Source organism: Cygnus olor, chromosome 4 (genome assembly GCF_009769625.2).
Source record: "Cygnus olor isolate bCygOlo1 chromosome 4, bCygOlo1.pri.v2, whole genome shotgun sequence".
Classification (NCBI taxonomy): domain Eukaryota; kingdom Metazoa; phylum Chordata; class Aves; order Anseriformes; family Anatidae; genus Cygnus; species Cygnus olor.
In genome coordinates this window covers 34,495,012-34,510,287 of record NC_049172.1, presented here as the reverse complement: position 1 = coordinate 34,510,287, position 15,276 = coordinate 34,495,012, and the positions used below count along the sequence as shown (strand labels likewise).

Sequence of the window (15,276 nt, the reverse complement as noted above, 5' to 3'; positions counted from 1 at the left end):
TCCTTTAACTTTTTCCTAAGCAAACGTTTCTGAATATGTTGCCTCCTGAGTGATGTTCTAAAAGTAACCTACATAAACAAATAGTAGACCAGAATACAATGAATTCTCTTAAAAGCAATACCCTTAAAAAGGAGTGATAAAAGCACCGTTCATGGGTATCACATGTTGGTTAATGGCCTGTTGTTAGAGATCTCCTGCTATTCTGACCTTTCTAAATTTCATTGTTTCATGTTTTATAGGATTGTGCTTATGGTACTTGAGAGCAATCATTTACTAAAATGTGTATTAAATTACTTTTAGAGACAGTTTTTAGAGAGGTGTACAAATGTGTATAGCCTCAACTATTTTATTTGAAGTGATGCATTTGTCTTAAAACAACACCTCCCCCCCAAACTCTAGTATTTCCTCCACGTAAAATACATGTTGAAAAGGGGACCAGGAATACATTGTTATGTGAAGACAGCCTCGTGATAATGATGGCAGAAACTGAGCTATGGTACCTTTTGGGGAAATGCTGGGGGATTGCATTTCCTCCAAAATAGCCTGTGAAGATTGGACAGTAAGATTACTCCTTGTATGTATTTTGTGGAATTGTTACCAAAGTAGATTTGACTCTTTAGAAGAGTTTTTTAGTATCCTTCTGATTTATGCTGTCTTTTTTTTTTCTAGCTGACACTCACAGCTCTCCCAAAGAGGACACTCCAACTGGTAGCATGGATTCTCTTTCTTCCCAATCTCCTACACCTGCATTCTCTAGTAGCCCTCCTGGGCTCCTGGACAGAAATCACCTTATTATGGACAGTGGAGATCTTGCAGACTGGACAACAAATCTGTAAGTAACCCAAATATTGAATACTGATTTTTCCACTAGAGTGATCAGGCATATAAAACACATTTCCCTTTTCACTTTGGTGGCAAGTGAATGGCTTTTATATTGCATGTAATTGTGTTTGTTTTCTGCTACAAAAAGGTATGTGCTTACATGTTGTGGTGCAGATTAGAGGATACTTGAACACGGCTGAGTTTGTAGGATTTTTTTTTCCCTACTGAAACTTAGTGTGTTTTACTGTAACCTGTTATAAAAATTGAAATGTTTTTTATTTAGGCAATGAATATGTCAGTTATTCTTTATGTGATGTATTACTCTATGTCAAGACGGAGTAAGTTTACATTTAATGCAAGACCATTAAGATTTAGGGCCAAATTTTGGTTTTGGATAAATGTACTTTAATGAGCGTGTGCCCAGGTGCTTTTGTCTAAGAATGTTATCATTGTTGATCTCTTGTTAACAAATTAACTGCCTGCTTTTCAATTAAAGTGCAGTATTTCACTTTCAGTGGACTGTACATGTTCAGTTACTGAGTTACTTGAGTTTAGCAAAAATAACACTGTAATGTCTAGTACTATCTCTGTAATACATACTCAGGTCTGATACAGGGAGCTGAACATACATTTTTTAATCAAAAGTTGAGCTTGAATTAAATTCTCTGTTTTGCCATTCATACAAACTTCAACAAATCAAGACAAAGTTTTCCAGCCTTCAGTGCCAAGAAGATGGAAGAAGTAAATCTGGAGAAAAGATTTGTTACAGAAATTTTCCATAATGGCATTTTGAGTAGCCTGTTCTGTTGATTAAGCAAGTATGTAAAATATATGTGTAGATGTAGGTAACACATGAGAATATGTAGATAGACATATAATAGGTTTCTACTTCCATATGTACACATAATTAACCGTTGATTAGAGTACTTATTAGCTATAACAATATTTTCTCATGTACTGAAAGAATTTCATATTTATAGATATTTTACGTATATATTTCTTCTTCAGAAGACTGAAATTACTTTTTCTTTGTCCTGTAGTCTAGTAGTAGTGGGTAGGATTAAAAGTAAGTTGTATGTGATGTAAAGAGGTGCTGTGGAAGACACAACTAGAATGTCTATGAAAGCAGGCATAGCTAATGAGGGAACATAATGCTTAGCAAAACATTGATAATGGTACTACATAGAATAAAAGAAGGAAGTATTGGCTTTATCCAGAGGATTCAGGAACTTAAGGTCTGTAAAGGAACATAGCATTTTTTGCATTTGTTTGTTTTCATGGAAAATTATACTGTAGAGCTGTTTTGGAAACTTCGATGACTTGAAGTTTTGTGCTCAGTTGGAAGCAGTTTGGAAGGAAAAAGAAATGTCTTGTTACGTGCATCTAGATGATTTGTCAAAAACACTTACCGGTTTGAGAAGTCTGCTTAAGAGCTACCTCCACAACAAGCCTGGACAGTGACAGAGAGTAGTCAGTGAAAGGTAGATTCTTTCTTTCCTCTACTTTCTCACACTGATTTGGGCTTCTCTTCCCCTTCTAGTTCTGATGACTCAGAGGGCCTTGCCTTCACAAAACAAGACAAAACCCAAAACAACTTAATTGTGTTAATGGAAGAGGCAGATGTCAGCAACACAAAAATGGTGATCTTTGGCAGTTGTTGTGCATAATGATGTCCTGTGGACAGGCAAAGGTGGTGGTTGTCTTGGCATGGCGTAGCTGTGGTAGCTTTCACGGCTCCAGGAAATGAGGCATTGGCTGTTGAACTCCATGTTGGTCTTAGACTATTCTCATAAATTGGTCTATCCCTGAATTATGTGAACAATCCTTTCTGTTTGTGCAGGATTTCAGAACGTTTAGCATTTTGTGCCAAATTGGAACAAAAGCAATTCTTAACGTTTCAGTGTCCTCTCTAAAATGGTATTGCAGGTCTTCACTGAGCTACAGTAAATACCATTACTGAGCCTAAGGATGATGAAAATACAAGAGGATCTGGTTTCTCAAGTTACTGCTGATGTTTGTAACACATGGGTGTTACTTGTAAGAGATCAATCACTATGGAGTTACGTAGTCAACAAGGTGATGGTGACTTCTTTGCAGTAGAAGAGTTGCTTGCACTGTTTCCTCGGGGAAGGATGTTGCATTGTGGGTCCAGATAGGTCGCATTGTGGGTCCAGATAGGTCAGATAATCCAAGGTAGGTTTATATCAGTAGTTTGCTCTCAGCAATAACGGGATGGATAGCAAGAACGTTTTCTGTGGTATTTGTTTTCAAGAAAGAATGAGCTTTTTTTTCTGCCCTGAATGATACCTGTTGTCACAATGATGTTCTCTGGCAGAGTTTTTTTTTGTAATGCACGCCCTTTCCTTGTCCTACCTGTAAAATCAAAAGGAGCTACAGCTTCTAGCATGGTTAAAGGAGCACCAACTGAAAGCAAATACACGCTTACCTCCTGGCTTTTTTCTGGAAGGGGACTGCATGGCCAGAGCGGTGAAAGAAACTAAGAGAGCAAGGGCTATACCACAGATCTGAAATGTCTCACAAAGCCCAGACTGCTCAATTGCCATGTCAGTGTTTAAAGATGTACTAGGCTTGCAGTGTAACTGAACCATGATGTTTCACGTGTGCCATGTTGAAGCCCTGCTAAGCTGTTGGTTTTCATGTCTGTAAGTATGTGTCTTCCTGATGCTAGATTTTCTTTGAAAGCCCTGTGTCGATCAGTCACATGCCCTGTGATGTTATGTACTGCTGAAGGGGTGTACAGTGGGTGGGGTGATGGTTGGCTTCTACTGTCTGCAGCAAGAATAGTTTTTATTGGAGACCCAAGTTTGCTCTTCTGTCATCTTGCACCCTAAACTTTTGTCTATCTTTTTCCTGAAGATAGTTTTGCCTTCACACTTCCATCTAGAGCCAAATATTAAACATAAATGTTTTATTTTTACATATAGTCTGTGTTAGGACATAGTGTTTCCCCCTGCCTGTCGATTGCAAAGTTACAGGGTAGTTCATGTAGCCACAGGATTCAAACTCCAATTAGCTCAGGAGGGACAAATTACCTTTTCTGTTTGATGGAGCACCATCTCATAAACGTATATTGTTTGAAAATCTCTTTTCATCCATGGATACTTAGCACAAGCTATGTTTAAAGAGTCAGACAAAAATTGGTAGTTATGATAGTGAGTTAGATAAAGTATTTGACCCTTGTGGTGCTCTCCACTGGTATGGGCATTTTTTTTTTCCTTTAAGGCACAGCAACAATGGCAGTCTCAGTCTGATATTAACCAAAGCAGTTACATTCCTTCTGTCTTCCTCTCTGCTTTCTTTAAGTGGCCACATGCATTTGCCCTTGAGCTACAGAATTAGCATTGTTCAGCCGTCTATCTTCAAGTTCCACTGGAACCACTGTCGAAGTCCACTTTGCTCTGACAGAGCTCCAGCTGTTACTGCTTTTGCAAGGAGAGCATGTTTCAGGCTTTTTTTGTCAGACTGTTTTGGGACTGGTATAGTTTCACTAGCAGTACATTCTCAAAATGCTCGTTTTTTTCCCCTCAAAGCCACAGTTGGCTCTAGGGAAAAAATAAAAAAACAAAAACCACACAGAGAAAAAAAACCAAACACAACAGAGTTTCTAGTTACTTGTACATTTCTTCTGATTCAGATTGCCACCATAGCCAGGTGTTCTGAAGGTAAGCTGTGTCTTCTAAATGAAATGTGTCTATTCCCATAGGCATTCTTTAGAAGCTTTCTTTGATCCATTTCTTCTGTTATTTGAGACATTGGAAAATAGACAGTATTCCCCACTTAAGGAATTGGCCAATATATATATAAAACAAACAACGTAAAGAAGAATATACAAATACGGTAATATTTGTCATGTTGTGCCTTGGGTTTAACAAGTAGGTCATGTATTGTAACATTTTAAATCCCTTCATACAGAATGGATATATTTTGTGAGTTGCACATAATATTATTCTGACTGGATTTAAACAAAAAAAAACCAACTCTAACAAAGCAAACCTCCAAACATCTTTTATCCATTAACCATCAGTTTCCCCTAATCTGATGTCTACCCAATAGTTGCAAATTGTCTAAGGAGCATAGACCTCAAAATCCACTCTTAGCTCCTTCTTTCAGAATTGCTTCAGTACCTGGCTGATCAGAGGATGGGTTATTGCTAATTTCTCTTTGCGAATTTGTGTTTTCTTCTTTCTTCCATAGTAATATTTTTGCTCTCTGCTGCAGGTTGCCGCTCCCTGTAGATTCTCCGGCAACCAGCAGTGGGCAGGAAGTCAGTTGACAGTGTTGGTAAGGAAAAGCATTCCTGTAAGAGTGTCACCAGAAGTCTGCTGACAATAGATGAGGGGAAGACACAGAGTGGTAAGGAGGAGGGGCGCGTAAAGAAAAGCACTGTGATAGAAATCCAGGAAATGAAATGAGTTAAATTGCTTTTTGATTCTCTGGGTCTGTGTAAGGCTTGAACTTGCGCTGTTTCCATCTTCTCCTTCCAGTTTCTGCATCTCCTGTGACTCTTCTGACAGTCAGGTCCTGTACATGTCTGCGTGCTCACATCACTAATGGTTCTTTTTTTTCCGAGGTGCTGCTTTGACAAGAGGTTCCTTCCCTGCAGCTGTAGAGCCTATGTCCTCTAATCCTAGCAGAAACAGTCATAAGGCAGCTACTTAGTAGCTCAGAAGGAAGATCGTGACTTATATAGGTCTTGAGAATATTGACTTGTCTTAATTCAGAAACTCAGGCTAACTGCAGCAATTGCAGTACTTTGAAACAAGGACAAGTTTCACTCATCTTCACCATCAGGGTGGCGTTCATCAAGCTCTCCACTGGCTTTTCTGTGGGCCAGAACCATTTATTGATTTGAGGTCTTCCCTGGAGTCCTGGCTGTAATGGCAGCTCTCCTCCCACGGAATGGTGCCGGTTCCCTTATCAAGAAGACTGAGTCTTTGGAAGGTGGTTTATGAGAGTCACATCCTAAAACACTGCAGCCTGCCCTTAAGTCTGTTTTCACTTGACCTCAGAATGAACCAAAAAGGTGAACCCTTGGTATTTCCTAGACTTGGTATTTGTTGTAATTATCTCTGAGGATCTTTTTTTCTGATAAGGAATTTATTTTTTTTACTGTAACTGGCCCATTGTTGTTGTGAGATCTTTTCTTCTAATAGTATAATGCCCTATACTAGAGCTTACAGACTTACCCCTCACAGTACTGTTTTTTCACAGTTGGGTAAGATTCTTTCTTTTTGTTTGGAAGTCCCCTAGAAAAGACATTATCTGTGTGGTCTCTTCATTCAGATCATGAAAACTGATGTCTTGTTCCTCAGATGGAGTTCATTTTTGTGATATGAGGCTGCAGGGTCTCTGTGTTTCCTGGGGAGCTGGATTCATATGCTATCACTTGGTGACTTCTGATGGTTGTTCTGGATGGAGTCATGCTGCAGGATGTGCAGTAACCTTCCATAAGAAGATGGTGTTGTCTGTCTGTATTTACCTTGCCCCCTCCTCTTTCCCTCTCTAAGCCTATGGGATTTTGCAACCGTAAGGAATGGAACGCATCCTGCCACTCAAACCTCCTCACAGACAGCATGGCTGAGAAGGAGTGGATGGCTTGTTAAAGCAGATATATTTCTGGGCTCAGATTTGCAGTTTTCAAACTGAATCTCACCTTACAAACTGTTGTAGGTACATATGAGATACAGTCCAAATACTGAAGGTACGCAAAACCCAGAGGCGAAATAGAAGCACCAATAGAAGTAACTTTCGTGAAGGTACCAGTGGCAGAGGAAATAATCCAGTATTATTTTTTTTTTCATTAGTGGGTCTCCTGACACTTAAATATTCTGTCACAAAGCTCAATGGTGTATATGCGCTACATACACTATGGGCATCGTTTCTGGGTTTTTAATATCCCCAGAGGCTTTCAGAATGGTGATGAGAGAGAGCTGTTCTGTGCAGCATCCTGTGTAGTTCCAGGGCCTTTGTGATCAGGGAAAAAGCTGATAGCTCTTCATGAAATCTCAGGCCATTCAAGTTCCCAGTGAGCAAACAAATGTTCAAAGAGCAATAAGATGGCAAGGGAGGACAGCAATAGTGGTGTTCTGAACATAACAGAAGTCTTCAAGATGGTTACTCATTTTCTTTGACTGCTGGATGAGTTCCCATCAGCCTTATTATATCTACACCTGTAGACTGCATCATCTCTTGTCTCCTTGAAATTGAAACAGTTTATTTTTGTACTTTCTGGGAGTGCTGTGAATTTGCAATTTTATGAAAATGATAAGTGACTTCACCTTCAATGTGTTGAGAACTTTTTATATCTGATGTAATCTTTTTTTAGTAAGCGGAGATGCTTTAACAGCTGCAGATGGCACAGTCCAGGTATGTGGCAGCACTCCTCACTCATTGTGCTTATTTTGCAGTTTGGTTTTGGTTCAGCTGCCACCTCTTCAGTGACTCAGCAGATTGGAGAGCAGGTTTAAGTGAAGCAGGCACTTCTTTTTGTATCCTTTTGTTACGCAAGCAGAGCAATAGCCCCGATTTTGTAGCTCCATTGAAACAGGTATAATGTAACTTAGTCATGTGGGTCATACAAAATAGGTTTTGCCATCTCCTTGTCTTCCAGTGGGCTGGACGTGGACAGTTAGGCTGGACAGCAGCACCTGTGTGAGCGCCAGGTAAGCAGTACGTGTGCTCAGAGCAGCGAGGGATGTGGACGCAACCACTATGAGCTGAAGTGTCCTTTTTTGCCTCCTTTTTTTTTCTTTTTCCTTTTTATTTATTTATTTATCTTTATTCCAGGAAACACAGCCCCGACTTTTTTTTTTTAATCCTATAAGGGACGGTATGCTATAAGCTTACATATGTACATGCTTCATTTTTTGATTTGTCTGAATTATCATTTTAAAATGCTGTAGTTTAGGACAGCTGCTGTAGAGACGTAACCTTCAGATTTACCAGACTGGCGTGAAAGATCATTTAGCTAATATGTTGGCTGCTTTACTGAGACTTCACAAGCCAAGTTTAACACAGCCTCTATTTCAGTGTTGGCTGATGTGCTCTGTATAAACGTGGGATCAGTAATGTCGAGTGCATGTTACATATTTTACATTTGGGGTTGGAGTTTCTTTTTGGAGTGGTCATGGATCAGGAAATTCTGTCCTTTTGCTTTGTCTCCAGCTTTGCTGCAACTGTGACAATTTCTAGAATTTTGTCCATGCATTCTACTTCCCATTCTCACCAAGGCATATGAGTTTTAACATGCAGAAATACTGTTGTCTGGTGATGGAGAGTACTGGATTGCATATCGAATCAGAAGTAGTCAATACCTGCCGTTTTATAATCAAGCCTTTTAGGAACGCTTTCATTGAGTTTATGTCAGCCAGACACTGAGATATGACAGCCATGGGGCTGCCAAACCCTTCTGTGAAACAAACATTTTTTCTTAAAGAGTTGCAGTGTAAATTCTTTTCACAGAGTCTCTTCCTTGCTCTCAAGATAAGAGGCTGCTCTTTAGCTGTGTTACCTTAGGAACCAGCCAGCTAAACATCCAATAAAATCGTGTTTTCAGGAGTTTGTTTCTGAATATCAGTACAAAATCTCCAGCTTATTTTCAGTAAGGCCATTTCCCCCTTCTCTCTTCTCCCAACATTCACTGTGCCAAACAATAGCATTTTTTCTCAGAGAGAGATGGTTATGTCAGGGTTTTTTCTCTCCCCACAGGAAATGCATTGCCTTCATTTTAGCCCTTAGGATAATGGATTTCTTCAACATACCTTCTCAAAGTTGAGATGCTATATGATAAGATACACAGTACTTTCTAATTTATCATCATCTTGATAAACAAGGCTTGCAAACCTTCATAGCAAGGTAACTTCGCTATTACAAGAATCTTTTGAAAGAAACAAAAGGAAGTTCTACTCTGTGTTGCCTACACACCACAGTGTTGGAACCAGTTTTTCCTATTGAGTAAAACCTTCTGTTTTAATAATAAAATTAAGTGGTTCCTGAGATAGCCAAGTACAGTAAATAAAAAAAAGAGTTGAAATTCTAGAACGTGCTTAATATTTAAAGCCATTAAAGTGTTTTTTTTCTTCTTCTTTTTCTCAACATGGTAAAACTATTGCTGATGAAAAATGTTTTTTTTCCCTGCTGGATCCTAGACCACGATCTCTTGATCTATAACCACGAGCTGAAAGTGACAGGCGAATTGAGAAGCCATACTACAGTGCTTTTGCTACAGCTGAAGTGTATTACGTGAATTAATCAAAAAGTGGGGGAGGGAGCAGTCCAGGGCTTCACGTACCTGCACTTCTGGAGGTTTTTTCTGCTGTTGAAGTTGCTGAGAATTAGTAGAAAATCTACCTGTTTTTCCATATTTTTAAATAATGCTGCCTGATAAAGGATAGTGTAGCCTTGTTGGATAGTGTACTTGTTGAGTCTGTGTAACCTGAGAAATAAATGTGCCATGACATGGATCTGAACATTTGATTTCATCCTCCGTTCCTTTCTTTGCACATTTCTCTGACCCTTCCCTGCTTCCCTCCTTCCTTCTTCCCTTCCTGTTTCAAAGAGAAACCACCTGTGACATTCTAAGTATTCTTAGGAATGGCTGCTGCTTTCCTGGATCAGAGGGTATCTTTGGTAGAGGGTTCTGAATGTTATTTTGAAATCATTAATCTGGTGTCTTAAACATGGGCAGTACGTGTTGTCCTAGAGCTGATCATGTAAGTTGCATAGACAAATATGATGCATATTTCAAAGAAATAGCTAATAAATAGAAGGTTTTTGTATTCATTTGCTGAAAGGCAAACAATGCCAAATCAGAGGTATGCATTATAGAAGAATATTCTTCACTTGTGATTAGTTTGAACTGGTGACGCTTTAATAATCTTCTGGCATTATATTTGGAATATCATTTGTCTATGTTCTGTAATTTTACAAGTTTCAGAAACAAGCCTTACCCCAATCTTAATTTTGGAGTGGATTGAAGAGAATAAGTAAAAGCACAAGGGAAATGATCTTTCTTTAAATATCAGGATTGCTTTAACTCTAACAGTTTAGTCTATGCAAGTAGGATATATTTTTTTGTTATTCATTTTTGTCTTAGGTTCACCTATTCTAATAAGCTAAAATTAATTTTACATGTATACATTTTATGCATAATGATAGACAAATAATCTACTTTCTAGCAAATTTTACAAACCTTGCAGTACCTTTTTTTTTTTTATCCACGCTATTTGGAACAAATAATACAAATACTGGTGTTCAGTTCTTGTTTGTTATCTTCAAACGAAGTTTTACAGTTGAAGGTTTTTGTTCTACCTGGGGAATATTTTTCAATGACTGCATAAAAATGGGAGGAAAACAACAAGTTAAAGTAAGAGTAAAACCCCATATTATGTAGATGCTGGTTTTCAAAAGAACATAATTATTAAAAGATGTAAATAAATGTGTAGTGGAAGATTTAAGAGTGGCTAAGCAGAATAGGCATCCTCTTCCCAAACCTAAGCACAAAATATGTTTCTAGTCAGTACAGTCCAGCTTTTTATTTAATTTACTACATATGATTCCTTCCTTTATTTGGTAAATCTGATAGTTTTAAAAGCAGAACATGTTTTGATAAACCCTTCTCATTGTGATGCCAGGACATTTAAGTTTCATTTTTATTAGTGGAATTAACTGCAGAATGCTGTTTTCATATACTTTGAATTCCAGTTTTCATCCAAATGCAGTCTGACACAGATCCAAACTAAAAATTATTGTCTTGTTAAATAAAGAATGTGCCATTCATCATTTTATAATGTAGTAAATTTAAAAATTAATAATCAAAGTAAATGTCTGCTTAACCTTGTAATTGCTAGAATGAAAATGAGCTATATTGGCCAGCAGAATTAGTCTGTAAAAATTGTGCTTGTTTGTAAAACACGTTATGCAAGCCAACAAAAATGATCGTTTCTTCTAGAAATTAAACATCCCAATGAGTAAGAAGATGAAAATCTGCTACATAACTTAGATTTCCTGCATTCTTTTATCCATATATTCATAAGTGGAGTGACTGCTGATCTTTTTTTTTGGCTTCTGGTCAATTCACCTTGATTAGGTGTGCATTTACACCCCCATCAAATCCTTCTTGACTGTTTTCCCAGATTTTGGTGGTACTCGGCAGATTTATACTATCTAAAAGGTTAATCTTGGAATAAGTCTAACTGATAAATGCTGTATTGTGAAGTCTGTACTTCTGAGTGATGATTTCTGTATGGAAGATGTGTGTGAACCATTTTAATTCTGTTTCTGCTTGGAAACTGCTTGAAGTCCAGCTCCAAAGATATGTTGGTATGAAATCTTTAGATTATTTGTTTTTTTGCCCATGCAGAGGAAGAAGGCCTTCCAGTGTTGGAACATTTTAGTTCCTTAAATTGTAGGACTAGGAGCATCATTTATATTGGAAAGCACTTTGTATATTTTTTTCATTGATAAATAAAAGTTTTAACTTTAGCTGCTATTTATTCTTCTCTTTTAGCACCTATGAATTCAGCCATTAATTTAACACGTTTTTGAACAGTGTGCTCACAAGGACAGCCACTGAGGCAGTACCTGTGCAGTTATGCGAACAAGATCTCATTCCAGAGCCAGCATCGTGATCCCAGTGTTGTAATAGCTGCAGCCTCTTTTGAAATCTTCCAGTTGCACATGCCTTAGTACAGCACTGAGAAGATTTTTAAATAGATTCGTCAAAACTTGCAAAGACAAAGTGGCAGCTCAAATAATAGCCTGCTATATGCAGTTTCATTGTATCTGTCTTTATTAGATAAGGAATGTGGAATTTTGCCTTGTTATTGGTTATGTCATACATCTCAGGTAATTCGTCCTAGCTTAGGATGTAGGGCATATAGGAAAAATGCTTTCAAGGAGGAAATGCAGAAACTTGACGACCATGTCTAGAAAATCACCTCAGCATTGTTACTGGTTTTGAGATTGAGGATCTAACTAGTTAGTCTAGTTATAAAAATTCAAACATTTTTAGTATGAAAAGGAATTTTATTCACCTTCTTAATTCTGCATTGAAATAATTTCCCCTTAGTCCTGGTCAAAGCCGCCCATCGATGGTCTCGTGGATGAACACTCCAAGCACTAACCCAGCTGCCACAAACACTACACCATCTGCTTTCTCCTTCCCTAATCCTGCCACTGGGAGTGACAGAGCAGTGGAAAGGTATGATGCGCTCTTCAATGTTTGCTGGTTATTTAATTGCTTCCTTTTTTCTGTATGTTTTCTTTTTCTTTTTCTTTTTTTTTTTTTTTTTCAAACGGCTAATTTATGTTTTCCACAGTAAATAAGTGGTTATCTCAAATCAGGAAATGCAGCCTTTGCAATTTCTAGAAAATAAAATAATGGACTAATTTGTCTTATTTTTCCTTTAAACACCTTCTAGTAGAAGGCACCTAGATTGAGCCAGTGGCTTGTTGGTCAATGCAAACAGACTTTGATGGGTTGATTGATGAGATCCCTCTCTACTGCAATGATTCTTTAGCTTACTATATTGCTTATAGTGTCTTTTAAAATACAGATCTGTTTTTTCCCTAACCACCCATGTCAAATTTAAGTTTCTCATCCTAGCCTTCTTGACTTTGAAATACTTTCTCATATGTTTATTTTCATGTGTGTTTTCATTCTTTTCTTTCACTCATTTGGCCTGTTTTTTTTTCTGTCCTGTTTTTCCTTCCTTCCCTGTTGTCCATCTTTTGAAGTGTTTTCACTTCTTCCTTCAAAGGTCTTAGCTTTATTCCTACAAGTTCAATAATATTTGCTTTTCAAAATAAAGTAGCTGTTTATATTTATAAATTCTTTCCAACACTTTGTAACAAAATTCCATTTTTCCTCACTGTTGACATTCTGTACCAGAACTGCATTGTCTATTTGACTCTAAGTTTCTTGGGGCAGGGAAAATCTTTCCCAGTGTTTTATGTTGTTGTTGCCAGGGCTCAACAAAAGATGAGTTATTGGTGTGGGTGCTTTGTCTAAACAAAGCATAGGGCAGCAGCAAACTGTCAGTTTTGCAAAGGCGTGATTAAATAAGATGTGCCAAAAATACTTACACATTCAAAGTTCTCTCCTATGGTACTTGGAGAAATGAGTATTTTGGAGAAATTCATATTAATGGTTAATTAATGAGCATCCTAATAACACCTTTAAAAGACTGTCTGAAGTTTTATAAACCTTATTATGTTGAGGACAAAATAGCATGCTCAGTGGTCTAGCAATGTATTGTAAAAAAGTAAAAATAAAATAAGTTCAGTAAAGATTTCTGTACAGTGTTAGTGAAAAGCTGAATTGCAAAGACCATGAAGGAACATTTTGGAAGGTGTAATGATTAGTCTATAAATTAAGTATAGTGTGCTTTGCCTACTATTGATTTTACTGCTGATTAGCACTTGGCAATATTTTAGCTGTAGTCGAAAGTCACGTTTAGCTATCATAAAAATAAGTGCATAAAACTGGAAGTATGATATTCAGAAATGCCAGCAGTAAGCTGTAAAGCTTCAGCTTTGGCATTTGTGTGTATGAATTAGAAGCCTGTGATGATGCATGTGAGACTGAGTTTAAAGTTTTAGTCATCTAATGAGAATGGAGAGAGAATGGTTGAAAAAGGGCGGTATTGTCATTAATAGCCAAAAGTAACTGTATTTCTTAATTTCATTTTTCAGTGTTGCCCACCGAAAAGCAAGAGCAGTTTATCCATGCGAAGCAGAACATAGCTCTGAATTATCATTTCAGATAGGAGCAATTTTTGAAGATGGTAAGTACTTATTGAGTGAATATAAAGCAATGAAAAACAAACTGACAAAACTGTTTAAATGGCTTTGGATAAAAATACAAGCATAACTGCTGTTCTGCCCATGTTGATGATGGCAAACAGGGACGTAGAAGACTTCTGGTACATAGAAGCTGCTTTAATGTAAATTAAAGCAGTATGAGGTAATGCGTTTGCTTCAGGTAAGCAGACTTTCAGTTGGTTTAATATTTCAGCAGTGTTTAAATGTGTGTTGCAGTAGGAAAAAAAAAGTTGCTCAGCAATAGAGAAATAGACATCTTGGCCTATGAAACTGTTTTTCAATGTGGACTATCTTTGTAAGATACCATATGGGCTTTCATTTAAAGAAAAAAAAATCCACTTAAGGATTTTCAAGCAGGTAAATCAGGTGATCATTGCTGAGAATAGGGAATGTTTAGTCTTCTAATCAAGGGATGCCTTAATGTATGTTAGTACTTGTAGAAAGAATAAAATCGCTGAATGAAGGCCTATGTTTAAAAATTTCTGTGGAGGCAAATGTAGTATTGCATATGAACATCCAGAAAGTGATTCCTGAGCTCAAGACTGTGTCGAAATTCCTCAGTTAGCTTCCATAGCTCTACTCTCCAGCATCTGCACAGGGGCTTTGAACTGACAAGGAATGGTTTTAGTTTTAAAACCTTATGCCAGTGACTACTGTAATACAAATTCTGAAGATACAGAAGAAGATATTGGAGCTTAGTTTCTTCATACTGCTGCATAAGAAAGAGTTAGTATGGAATGGATCAACAGGGCCTGGACAAATTCAGCAATTCTTGTTACTGGAATGCAATTTAATAATAATTCTAAGCAGAAATTAATTCATAGCAGGAGCAGCATAAGACTGTTGTTTGTTACAAGGCCTTGATAAGTTGCATTTGTACTGAAAAACAAAAGACTTTTAAGTTCAGCCAAATCCTCATCCAAGTTCTGTGCAGACTGAGGGTTTCAAAGTGATCTGTGAATTGCGTTCTTAAGATCCTTGTGAATACTGAGACTAGTATTTTAGCCTTTCAGCCTGTCTAGAGGCAGAGGGGGATGCAGTAAGGGGCATACTTGCCTCTAAAGAATCTGGAAATTCTGCAGTGATGCCTGTTTTCTTCTCATCCATTGCCAGCTTGCTACTAGGTCCGAAATCTGATACGTTCTTTCCAGCGGTAAAGTGGTATTTAATTCTGCATGACCAAACGGACTTTGGGTATGCACTGCCCAGTTGTTCAGATACCACATGTGAGAATCTTTGTTTGGATATCCAATAAGGAGGAGTAGCCCAAATTCCCAGTTTACATCCAGCAAGAAAAAGAGAAAAGTATACAGTCAGAAACAGCTGGAAAAAATCAACCTGCAGGCATTAAAAGGCTAACTAAATGCATCCTGTTAACTCTGTTAGTACTGGATCAAAAGTGTGTATGTGAAATTTCTCTTCCTACCCTACAACCCCAACAGAATGTTTCTATTTTTTCTAACAAGCTGAAACAAATGAGCAAAGCTCAGCAGAATCTTCTTTTTTCAGTGTTCATAACAACAACAAAATGGCACAAACCTAGACATCTCCTTCCCCTTCTTTGTGAAGTGTAATTTAAAGCAGACAGACCATAAGGACATTCCTGTCCTC

The 15,276-nt window shown here is 37.7% G+C and overlaps 1 protein-coding gene across 1 annotated transcript in view; it reads left to right on the top strand.

Moving 5' to 3' along the window:
- The window catches only part of ARHGAP10 (Rho GTPase activating protein 10), a 143,773-nt gene that overhangs the window by 120,650 nt on the left and 7,847 nt on the right, over positions 1–15,276 (top strand). Inside the window, exons 20-22 of the mRNA XM_040554767.1 lie at positions 670–832; positions 11,912–12,043; positions 13,537–13,628. Coding sequence (XP_040410701.1) covers positions 670–832; positions 11,912–12,043; positions 13,537–13,628 — 387 coding nt within the window. The remainder of the gene's footprint in view (positions 1–669; positions 833–11,911; positions 12,044–13,536; positions 13,629–15,276) is intronic.